This window comes from Lucilia sericata, unplaced genomic scaffold (assembly GCF_015586225.1).
Source record: "Lucilia sericata isolate MDLA Ls3-8-SP2 unplaced genomic scaffold, ASM1558622v1 Contig000482F_arrow, whole genome shotgun sequence".
Classification (NCBI taxonomy): domain Eukaryota; kingdom Metazoa; phylum Arthropoda; class Insecta; order Diptera; family Calliphoridae; genus Lucilia; species Lucilia sericata.
The window spans coordinates 160,455-173,295 of NW_023994497.1; the positions used below are offsets into that span (position 1 = coordinate 160,455).

General features: G+C 31.3%; 1 protein-coding gene across 2 annotated transcripts in view; it reads right to left on the minus strand.

Annotated features, from left to right (window-relative positions):
• Window positions 1-5,205: 5,205 nt before the first annotated feature.
• Window positions 5,206-12,841, minus strand: part of LOC119605413 — a 53,324-nt gene continuing 45,688 nt past the window's right edge. For both annotated transcript variants that reach the window (XM_037958510.1, XM_037958509.1), the window contains 2 exons: window positions 9,038-9,448; window positions 5,206-8,835 (listed from right to left, as the gene is read on the minus strand). In XM_037958510.1, the coding sequence (XP_037814438.1) occupies window positions 5,659-8,835; window positions 9,038-9,448 (3,588 nt within the window). In that variant the 3' untranslated portion in view covers window positions 5,206-5,658. The remainder of the gene's footprint in view (window positions 8,836-9,037; window positions 9,449-12,841) is intronic.

Here is a 12,841-nt window from a genome sequence, read left to right on the forward strand (position 1 = left end):
TTCCGCAAAGAGTCAATGCATCTGGAAAAAGGCAGTCATTCCACTAACGTCTAATTGTCTGCTTGGCTCTAATTCGGCTTTTAACGAGAATGAAAAGAGCCGTCACTTGAGTGTCGCCTTTATAAGCGAGAGCGGAGACAGCCGCCATGTTACAGTCCCCTAGTAATCTAGAGAGTAGACAAAACAAACTTAAGCAATAATGTTCAAGTTGTGTCTTTGTAATCTATAGAGTCAAATTGTCTTCCTTGTAACACAAGCTTATATTTAAAAAAGCTAATTATCTGAGTAGATGGTGACTAGGGGTAACCCTAGTGGCTAATACGGGACCCTCCCGCCCAACTGCTGGTTAGCTAAATGTCAATAGTTCAAAACATATTTGCTAATTTAGTATGTTGCTAAAATGTCATTGTACAGCAATACTTTGACATTTATTTAATGGTTTGTTAAAGTGCGGGTGTTTTATATTAGGTTCATTATTTAGATGGTCGTAGGTGAACAATTTTCTAGGGATTTGCTATTTGTTACTGGTGGGTTTAATCAGTCATGTCACAGAAAATAACTTCAGGCATAATAAATAAAGAAATCAGAAAAGTTACGATAGTAAAAAATCATCATCTATTGATATTAATATGAGCAACAGAGAGATTTTCGAAAAGGGTCTTTTACGGCGGAACGAAATCTTAAGTCTGACAAATGTACGAACGAACATGGGTAGATCGTGTGGCCATACATAAATAATATTCCTCATATATATATATATATATATATATATATATATATATATATATATATATATATATATATATATATATATATATATATATATATATATATATATATATATTCAAATAGGAAATAGTTATGTCTCTAAGAGCAAGATAATTGTGTCTAAATGTTAAATTACTCCCAAAATGTTTGTAATAAGATTAAAGTTCATGTTCCGTATTATAACAGAATATCAATCACAGAGGGAAAAAACGATAGAAAAGTACCGAAATTGATACAATCCGTTGTTAAAAGAGAGCTTAACATTTTTGTTAACATTTAAATAACACCCAGTTACCATTTTGACAACCACCGTTGTTGTCTAAACGATAACTCAACGTTCTGCTTGACAACATAGCGTTATCACTTTGATAACACATCCTTTTCACTCAGAAAATATATGGAGGTTATCTTTAAATAAATAAATATAAAAAAATTTTAAATTTTCGTCGTTAGACGCCACCAGTCGTAGATAGAATCTTCGTTTATGATTTGACGTCATGTATTATATATTATTTTTTTTGTAGATTTGATAACGTGACATATTTTTGTTGTTAATTTGACAACTATCCGTACATACTTTGACAACGAATGTTATTGAAAAATTATAAAAACGTTGGTGTCAATTTGGTACCAAGCGTGTATACTTTTTAATACTTAGTTTTTCCCTCTGTGTACGATTGCTCTGTATAAACTTTATACTAATAAGTCTATTATTAAGATAGGTTCCCATAATAATAGTCGGGCGGTCATTAAAAGATGAATTGTGCCAAATACTACGGTATTTTCACCGGCCGAAAATACATTGTTGTTGGTAGCGAGCCCAACTTATGGGCCAAATTATTTTTAGGACGATAACGATGATATTACTGAATTTTGCGAAATATAGCTTTAACCCGGTAGAAAAGTACCGAAATTGATACATTCCGTTGTCAGAAGTAAGCTTAGCACGTTTGTTAACATATAGAGAACGGATGTGTTAAAATTTCAATAACACCCAATTATCATTTTGACAACGCATCGTTGTCATTGCAACAACGCATTGTTGTCACTTCGATTACGCTTTGTGTCAATTAGGCAATGTATCGTTGCCATTTCGAGAATGAATTTTATATTTTTGTTGTCGATTTGATGTTATTGGAAAATTATAAACATTTTGTTGTCAATTTGGTACCAGGTGTGCATAATTTTAAAACGTCTTTTTTTCCTCTGTGTAGCTTTTCGAAAAAGAATGAAAAGGAGGAAACATAAAATGTAAATAAAAAGTTAAAATAAAGAACTTTGGATTTATTTTAAACTAGCTATACCCAGTGTGCTTCGCTACCGTACCATAACTATCCTGAATTTTAGCATTTATTTCATATGGGATGTGCCATGACATCTTCCGGTGGTCGGCCCTTTTCTGTTCTCTAGTTGTTATTATATGGCAGGGGCCACGTCTACTATTTCTAGTTCGCCGTACTAAGCAAATTTAAAGAAAATTCAGTCAAACGTAAACTTTTTCAGCCGGGTTCTTCCGTTAGTAAAATAATATTTCATAATGATCTGTCACATGCCTGATTATTTAACTAAAAAAATATTAATTAAAACTTAAAATTTCTCATTTTACTTTTTTCTCATAATTTTTTTAAAGGTTTCGATTTAGAGCTTAGTTTTTTTTTCAATTTTAAAGAGGTGAGCTTATGGACGTTTAAAATTTATCTATTTTTAGTTAGAAGACTACAAGATATTACTTGTTTTAATGTTTTTTTTTTGATTTCTAGGAAATTTTTATTAATTTTTCTTTCTTACAAGTCGTTGTTGTTAATACATAGTGGTGATAGAAAAAAGAAGAGATATTAAATTAAGAAATATTAAACTTTTATATAAACTAAAGAAAATAGTACCTTTTAACATATAATAAATAAATTCGAATATGATATTGGTTGAGATTATTGCTGTAAACTAACCGGGCAATATTGTTATTTTTCACAAAAAAGCTTTTTAAATAAAAAAGCTTCTTTAGAAAACCCTGTTTTTTTAAATCACTTCACCAGATTTTAATAGAGAAAATCTTTTTAAAGAAAAGCTTTTCATACAATTAAAAAAAAAAAGCTTTTTAACTAACAAGCTTTTTTACAAACAACCTTTTTTAACAGATTGCTCTTTAGCACTATATGTTTAACAAAAAACTATTCTACCAAAAAACTTTTTTACAAAAAAGCGTTTTTTCAAAAAAGCTCATTTTACCACAAAATGCTCCTTTCTTTAAAAAAACTCCTTTTGAAAAAGCTATTCGCATATAAAAGCTTTAATTTTTTTTCGAATTTGTCTCAGTTGGTTGATCAGATTTGTAGATTTGTTTATTATTAAAACAGAATTTAAAATTACAAAAAAATATACATTTTTATACACAAGCAAATTGAAAATCCTAAAATTCTGCAACATAAGTTTTTTTCAAATCCAGCTAATTTCAAAATCTAAACAATTTGAAAATTATTTATAAATGTTTTTTTTTTCAGTGTTTATAGTTAAAAGTATAAAAAATGTTAATAACAAGTTTAAAGTTATTTTTAAATTTTTTGTTTAATTTTTTTTCTTCATGTAATATTTATAATTAATTAATTAGTTACTTAAATAAATGTTATTTATATGCTAAAAAAAATTTTTAATTTTTTGCAATTCCTTTTTGAACCTTTTTTAAATGTTTTTTTTTTTTTTTTTTAATTATGCTTTTAGATAATTTTTCCTAAATATATAAATTTTATGTTTTTGTTATGTATATATTTTGAATATTTTTTTTCTTATAAATATTTTAACTTAAAATTATTTGAAAGTCATTCCTTTAAAGGTATGAGCTTTAGTGAAGATTTTCGTATTTGGTTTTGCCATGGATTTATTTATAATGAAATTCATTGGCCGTTAAACTTTTCTAAATTTGTAATTTAGTTTTTCTTTTTTTAATTTACCAATTAATTGGTCCAATTTATGGTTAAATTTTCTTAAATTGAGAAAAGTTTTATTTGTTTAGGCTTAAAGAGTATTTATTTTTAAATTTAAATTTAAAAGTTTGTTTAATATAAGATTTTGAAAGTTGATTACTTACTTTTCAAAAAGCTTTTTATATAAAAAAGAACTTTTAATAGAAAAGCTTTTCATACAAAGCTTCTTATACAAAAAACTTTTAATATAAAAGCTTTTCATACAAATGATTTTATGTTTTTCTCAACTACAAAATGCTTATAAAAAACTTTTAATGAAAAAAGCTTTTTATAAAAAAACTTTTAATGAAAAGAGCTTTCTATAAAAAAGCTTTTAATGAAAAAAACTTTTTTGAAAAAGTTTTTAATAAAAACGATTTTTTGTAAAAATGTTTTTCTTAAAGAAACTTTTTGTTAAAAAAATTTCCATATAAAAGTAGTTTATAAAAAAGTTTTTTTTATATAAATGATTTGTATAAAAACGTTTAAATGAAAAAAAGCTTTTTTCATAAAAAAGCTGAAACTTTTTGGAAACAGCTTTTAATAACAAAACTTTCTGAAAATGTTTTGCTTACAAAATCTTTGTTAAAAAATTTTCCATAGAAAAGTAATCTATAAAAAGCTTTTTCTTAAATAAAAGATTTGTATAAAAAATTAAAAAACCTTTTTTTCATAAAATAAATTTTTGGAAAAAGCTTTTAATAAAAAAGATTTTTGTAAAAAAAAATGTTGCCAAAAAAGTTTTTCTTAAAAAAATTTTCATAAAAAAGCTTTTCTTAAAAAAGCTTTTTATATAATAAGAAAGAAATAAAAGTAGGTTTTTGAAAAAAAAAAATTTTAAAATTGTAAAAAGCATTTTATACAAATGCTTTTCTTGAAAAACGCTTTTAGGTACAGCTTTTTATACAAAAAAAATTTTTACACTTTTTATATAAAAAGATTTTTAAATAATTTTTATAAAAAACGTTCTTTACACAAAAAGCATTTTATAAAAAAAAGCTTTTTGTGCAAAATTTTTAACACAAAGAAGTTTATGTAAAAACGTATACATTATAATCAAAAACCCTCTCATAAAAAAGCTTCTCATAAGAAGCTTATTTTTTATAGATTGTTATAAAAAGTTTCTTTTTATATAAAAAGCTTATGTACATTTTATAAGAAAAAATAGCTTTTTTTTATAAAATTAAACTTTTTATATAAGAATAAACTTTCTAAAATTTTTGAATAACAAAAACTTCTCATAAAAAGCTTTTGACAGAAAAACGCTTTTCATGGAAATTAAAAAAAGGTTTTTAAAAGCTTTGTATAATAAAAGCTATTAATAAAAAAGCTTTTGTACAATAAAAACTTTTCATTAAGAGGCTGTTGTACAATAAGAGCTTTTCATAAAAAGGCTTTTGTACAATAAAAGCTTTTCATAAAAAATCTTTTGTACAATAAAAGCTTTTCATGAAAAAGGCTTTTGAACAAAATCCCTTTTCATAGAAATCGTTTTCCATTTGTTTGTTTGTAAAAGAAGACTTTAACAGAAAAGAGCTTTTAACGTAAAAAACATGAATTTTAACCTGATATCAAAATCTTATATTAAAAAACTTTTTCAGCATAAATTTTTTAACATGTATACTAAAAAAAACTTCTTATTTAAACATTAATCTTAATGATACTTTAATGTATTTTTTTTGATTCTTAAATAACGAGTATATAAATCTATATATGAATTGTATATATTTGAGCTTTTATTTAAAAATGTTGCTATATAACCGTACTATTTACATACAGCATATACTATATATTAATTTGCCAAAAGATAAACAAAAAATATTTGAATAAGTATACATAGATTCCATGTAATGCGATTTTCTTTTGTAAATTTAGTAGTATGTATTTATATATTTATTTTCTTTAAATTCATAAACTCTATCCAACCAACCACTCAAATTGTCCATACTTGCACTTTTTCAGCTACCACACACCAACTGGCACGTTCATAGTAGGATGATACTATATGCAAACTGGCTACATGATGATTGATTAAAGCATCAAGTTCGCCTTCGCGAAAGACGTGATAGTAGCGATGGTGTGTGGTGGCGCCACCTTGTGATGGACTATCAAGTGAAGTGGTTGAGCTATTTGAATGCTCCCAAGATTCGGTCGATTGATTACGATTTTGCATGGTATTAGAGGTGGTCGTTGTATTATTAGTAATGGTAGTTTCTTCGCCCGAACTCTTTTTCGTTGTCGTAGCTTCATCCTCCTTGTCGTCGAGAGAATCACATTTTTCGTTTTTAGTTTGATTGGTCGTTTGTTGCAGTCGTGCCAAAGTTTCTTCAGCCTCTACCTCTTCCTCATCTTCTTCTAGTATAACATCATGTTCAATTTCTTCTAATTCCTCTTCCTCATCATCCTTAATGGAGGAATCTTCATCTTGCAGCAAATATGCCGTTTCGGGATGTAAATTATTGTGTAAATGTCTTTTATAGTTAAATTTCGATATCTTACAATTTTCATACAATTGTAAAGTGTAACTGCGTTCATTTTCCTCCTCATCCTCGTCTTCATCTTCTTCATGTATGGTAAAACTTCTGGTCTGTGAGGAGAGCGATGAAGTAGAGGAAGAATTTGGTGATTGATTAAGGCTGGGTTGTGTTGATAAATTAGCCAACATAAGTCTACGTTCTCTTAGCTCATCCCTTAAGGCGGCCAAATCTTTTTCACCATTACGTTTGCGTGGCTGTGAAAAGGGATCTTCAAAGAATTCTTCACTAGCTTCTAAAGACCTTGTTTCAGCTTTATTATTTTTCTCTTCCAATTCACGCATTAATTGGGCACTTAATTGTTCAGCAAATTCTTGACAATCTTGTGGTTGATTAGTTTGCATGCCTCCACCATATTTGTTGGGTAATATATCGGATTTGTCATCATTAACTATCATTTCATTTTCGGTTTCTTCAGCTTTAGTTTCTGATTCTGCTACTTTCTCCTCATTGGGTGTAACATCTTTAGCCTGATCCAAACTGGGAGCTGTTGTCAAATTACTGGATCTGGGCGCACTTATAACGCTATCTACTGAGTCGGGTGAAGAGGGTTCGCTAGAATCACTATCTAAATCATCGGTAGCCGGATTAAATAATTCTAATGACATAAGTTTTGGTATGGTGGCTATGGCTGCGCCTCCTCCAGCCGTGGTAGTTCTTCTTACTATCGGAAAACTTTGCCGTGTTATTTGTAAGGACTGTTGTTTACGGAATTTCGGTATGGGTGGCAAATCTTTAATGGTTTGTCTGGTAATTTTAATTTCAAATGGTTGTTCTAGTTCCTTTTTTATTTCCGGTTTAATTTCTTGACTTTTTTGCTGTTGCTTTTGTTTCAGTTCTTCCTGCTGCTGCAGATCCTTAGACTCTTGTTGTTTTATATGAGCTTCATCGAAATTAAATCTAGTCTTGTTGACACTATTCAAGGGAAGCTTATCCTCAGCACTTTTCTCTGGCAGGTTGCTCTTTGCGGGAGGTGTAAACATAGCCATGGCTGCTATAACAGCAGGCATTGATTGGGGCGGGGAAGTAACGGCTGTTTGAGCCGCTGCTGGCGAATGAGCGGGTGTGGGTGGGCAGGGCATTATAAGTGGAGATGTTGGCACTGATGATATACGATGACCATTTATATCTAATTTACAACACTGGCCTAAATTGGAGGAAGAGGAGACACACTTACTCTGGCAACAAGTTTTATGAACATGACAACCACCGCCATTGCTAGAGGAGGAATTACTCGAACTAGAATTAGAATTTTGATGTTGTTTCTGATAGTTCAGCTGCTGCTGATGCTGCTCGGGTTTGGGTATAAATATAACCGAGGCAAAACTATCTTCGGACTCTATGCTGGTGTCTGACTGTAAACTGCTATCTTTGGAAGAGTCTGAACCCGATTCTCGGGAATGTCTTCTAGCCTTTTCTTCATCACCTGCATTGGTACATTGTGAGCAGGCTTGATGATAGGTCTGACAATAGCAGGCCGTGGTGGTACAGTCCAAACTTTTGCACATTGTTACGGGTCCCGCAAACTTATTGGCGGTATTCTGGCGATGCAGCAAATGATGTAGATGGGTTTGAAAATTACTCACCAAAGGAGAATGCTGCTGCTGATAATAATGATGGTGATGATGATGATGCTCATGTGTGCATATATTGCCCTTAGGCGTTTTACTATTAACTTGAGCCGCTGAGGGCGTTTTCTCTTCCGGTGTGGTTTTTAAATTTTGCATTATTTTGTTTATTCCCGTTTTAGTAACTCTTTCCAAACTGCCAGTAGAACTTTTAATTTTGCTGGTAAAACCTTCACGTATAACCTGCAAACGTTTGGAAAACAAGGCCGAACGACACAGAAATGCTTCATTCAGAGACATTTGTTTTTGTATTCTCTTGCGTACACGCTCCTTTTCCCGTATTCTATTACCGGCCATTAGTTCTTCATTCAATGAACTCTGCTTACGCATTTGGCGGGTGGTCAAATTTTGCCCGGGCAGCGATTGCTGTTTGGCAAACAATGTACTGGTGACACCATTCGTATTTACATTATACTGACTAAACATGTGAAATGGCATATCTGGCAGTTGATAGTCTTCATCACAAAGAGATTGTTTTTGCTTAATGAGTTTAGGACGGCGACTAAGATTCGATGATGCATGTGCTGTGGTAACAGCAGTCGTAGAGCTATTAGTATTTATTAATGTATGATTTGTGGGTGAATGACCATTTGTGTGATTAATGGAATTGGCGGAAGATACATTAACCATTTGTCCGGCTACATGAGCATCTAAGAGTTGTGTAGCGTTTGTATTCTTATCGACATGCAGTAATGGACCACCGAGACTTGGTACACTTGAACGTGAGCGTACAATTTGTCGTGGTGGTGGATTGAGTATACTACCTAGACTACGAGATTTTAGACCAGCCGATAGCGGTGGATCTGTGAAATCTTCAAAGTCTTCTAAGCGACGCAATTCAATGGGTAAATCTTTTGCATCTTCATAATCTAAACTACTGTCGTTTTTGGTATCCTTCGAGGTCCAGGAGTCGAGGAACCAGGCATGCTTACGGCCACCTGCTAGTTTCTGAAAAAGAGAAAGGGAAGAAGTGGTTGAAATCTTAAGTCGGGTTAAGGAATATTTATTAAATAGGAAATCTGAATGTGATTTTCACAGCGATGTTTCGAAAAGTTCCTATTATGGATTTTTAATGATCGGTCTTCTTTCCAAGAAATTTGCCAAAAGAATCAATTCCTTATAATTTAATTTAAAGATTCGTTAAACTTACCTGTATGGCTCTACGAACAAAACTATAACAAGATTCGCCCGGCGATGAAGAAGACAAACTCGAACTATCACCATCTCCAGCTGAACGACTGGAATTCGTTGAATCCTCCGTATACGCATGATACGGAGGTAAAAAGTCTTCATCGTCTTCCTCATCTGAATAGTTGAAATTACGATTTTTAGGCGGTTGCCAAGGAATTAGTACATCTTGTGATTCAAAACGTCTATGACGTTGTTCCAAAGCCCAAACAGTAATAACAACACGACCACCAATACGTAAGATACGTGCCAATTCTCTCAAGGCATTTACTCTCCTCTCGGTGGTGGCAAAATGATGAACCACTGCTATGGAAAGAACCGCATCAAATGATTCATCCCGAAAGGGTAATTCAAGATTGTCACATAGTGCAACCTAAAAAGAAAAAAAAAAAAAAACAAAAACGGGAAAATGAAAGAGAATTAAAATAAATTGAATATTGTTAAGCATGCACGCGCAAGCATGTATGCACATACATTTAATGTCAAGCTAATTAAAACTAGTAAATGGAGGAGAGTGTATAAATAATTCAACCAACAACATAATAGCATACACTTGTATGTAGGAAAAAAAGGACATGAGTGTGACCTAATCCTAAAGGGTTTTTTAATGGAAAATACTTGCATTTTTATGCAAGCACTTCCCACACATTTCCTTAGCAAATTAGTTTTTTTTCTTTATATTTGTGTACTCGAAAATATCAAATGTATGCATATGACTGAGCATATCTAAGTATGTGGGCAGTTATAGTTTTAGTTCGTATTTAATCTTTGAAAAACTTCTATTGTGTTTCTAAATATACTCGCTATTTCTTACTTCTATCATTTTTTAACCATATGGGAATTTGAACATTTCCTTAAGCTAAGGGACATCCGTTTCCGCTTTTGCTATGCATATGTGCAATGAAAAGTTTGTTTTGTTTTGTTGTTTAATTCTTAAACAAATCAAATAACCCACACATTTACAGTGAGGACTCTTTGGTTATGTTTTACTGTCTTTTTTCATTTCGGAAGCAGGAACAATGCACTAACATTCAATTTATTACCACCCACACTTGCTCGGATTCCATACAAATTTCACGAAGACAAGGCAATGACTAGACTATGACTAGACTGTGACTAGGCTGTGACTAGACTATGACTAGACTATGACTAGACTATGACTAGACTATGACTAGACTATGACTAGACTATGACTAGACTATGACTAGACTATGACTAGACTATGACTAGACTATGACTAGACTATGACTAGACTATGACTACTAGACTATGACTAGACTATGACTAGACTGACTAGACTATGACTAGACTATGACTAGACTATGACTAGACTATGACTAGACTATGACTAGACTATGACTAGACTATGACTAGACTATGACTAGACTATGACTAGACTATGACTAGACTATGACTAGACTATGACTAGACTATGACTAGACTATGACTAGACATGACTAGACTATGACTAGACTATGACTAGACTATAACTAGACTATGACTAGACTATGACTAGACTATGACTAGACTATGACTAGACTATGACTAGACTATGACTAGACTATGACTAGACTATGACTAGACTATGACTAGACTATGACTAGACTATGACTAGACTATGACTAGACTATGACTAGATATGACTAGACTATGACTAGACTATGACTAGACTATGACTAGACTATGACTAGACTAGACTAGACTGACTAGACTATGACTAGACTATGACTAGACTATGACTAGACTATGACTAGACTATGACTAGACTATGACTAGACTATGACTAGACTATGACTAGACTATGACTAGACTATGACTAGACTATGACTAGACTATGACTAGACTATGACTAGACTATGACTAGACTATGACTAGACTATGACTAGACTATGACTAGACTATGACTAGACTATGACTAGACTATGACTAGACTATGACTAGACTATGACTAGACTATGACTAGACTATGACTAGACTATGACTAGACTATGACTAGATGATGACTAGACTAGACTATGACTAGACTATGACTAGACTATGACTAGACTATGACTAGACTATGACTAGACTATGACTAGACTATGACTAGACTATGACTAGACTATGACTAGACTATGACTAGACTATGACTAGACTATGACTAGACTATGACTAGACTATGACTAGACTATGACTAGACTATGACTAGACTATGACTAGACTATGACTAGACTATGACTAGACTATGACTAGACTATGACTAGACTATGACTAGACTATGACTAGACTATGACTAGACTATGACTAGACTATGACTAGACTATGACTAGACTATGACTTTTCATAAAGTAATCTTTTTTAACTAAAGTAAAGCATGTTCCTAAAATAATATCAGCCCTATGTGTTTTTCAGCTTAATCAGCTAGAATATATTAAAAAAATTTTCCAATTTTTAGTTTAAAAGATAAATATCTTTTAAAATATAAACATCCTACTCTTCATATAACTGTAATACCCACTGTTTAAGTAAGTAAACTATATTCATTCATTCGTGACTTCCTTCATTCAAACTCGTTCATTCATTCATTGATTCCTACAGTTCAAGTATTATGTCTATCTTATGGGTTTATCCTTTTCCTTGTTGTTTTGTTTTTTTATGTACTGGTTGATTTTTCGTTGGAAATATTTTCCTATTTGTTATATCGTAGGAGTTTTATATTGTCACTTTAATGCCAAAATAATATAAGAAAAAATAGTTCTTAGAACAATAAAAATATATACATACCTACATATAAATACTAAGTATTACGTTTTATAAATTTAACTATTGTAGGTCTATCTATATAGTACATCATAAGAAGACATATGTACATATGTATGTATATTGTGGGATGACTCTCAATTGATATTTTATATAGAATTGAAATTTTCTGTGTGGTTGTTTTCTTATTTTTTTGGCAAAATTTCAAATAGTTCAATTGAAATCATTTTTTGTTTATATGGAGTTAGCAGTAATGAAAATAGCACAACTGAAAGATTGAAAGTATGATAAACTATGCTGCAGTATATTGAATATTTTTATATAGTATACATATGTATGTATATCGGTCAAATATATGTTGAAATGTAGTTTGATTTTAAAGGCAATGAAAATAGTTTAATAAATTGTGATTTCTTACAGGGTTCCAATAATTTTTAACAGTTTAATATGTTTAACATTCCAGTCTATATCCTAGTATATAGTCTAGTCTATAGTCTAGTCTATACTCCAGTCTCTTGTCTAGTCTATAGTCTAGTCTTTAGTATAGTCTATAGTCTAGTCTATAGTCTAGTCTTTAGTATAGTCTATAGTATAGTCTATAGTCTAGTCTACAGTCTAGTTTATAGTCTAGTCCATAGTCTAGTCTATAGTCTAGTCTATAGCCTAGTCTATAGCCTAGTCTATAATCTATTCTATAGTCTAGTCTATAGTCTATTCTATAGTCTAGTCTATAGTCTAGTCTATAGTCTAGTCTATAGTCTAGTCTATAGTCTAGTCTATAGTCTAGTCTATAGTCTAGTCTATAGTCTAGTCTATAGTCTAGTCTATAGTCTAGTCTATAGTCTAGTCTATAGTCTAGTCTATAGTCTAGTCCATAGTCTAGTCTAGTCTATAGTCTAGTCTATAGTCTAGTCTATAGTCTAGTCTATAGTCTAGTCTATAGTCTAGTCTATAGTCTAGTCTATAGTCTAGTCTATAGTCTAGTCTATAGTCTAGTCTATAGTCTAGTCTATAGTCTAGTCTATAG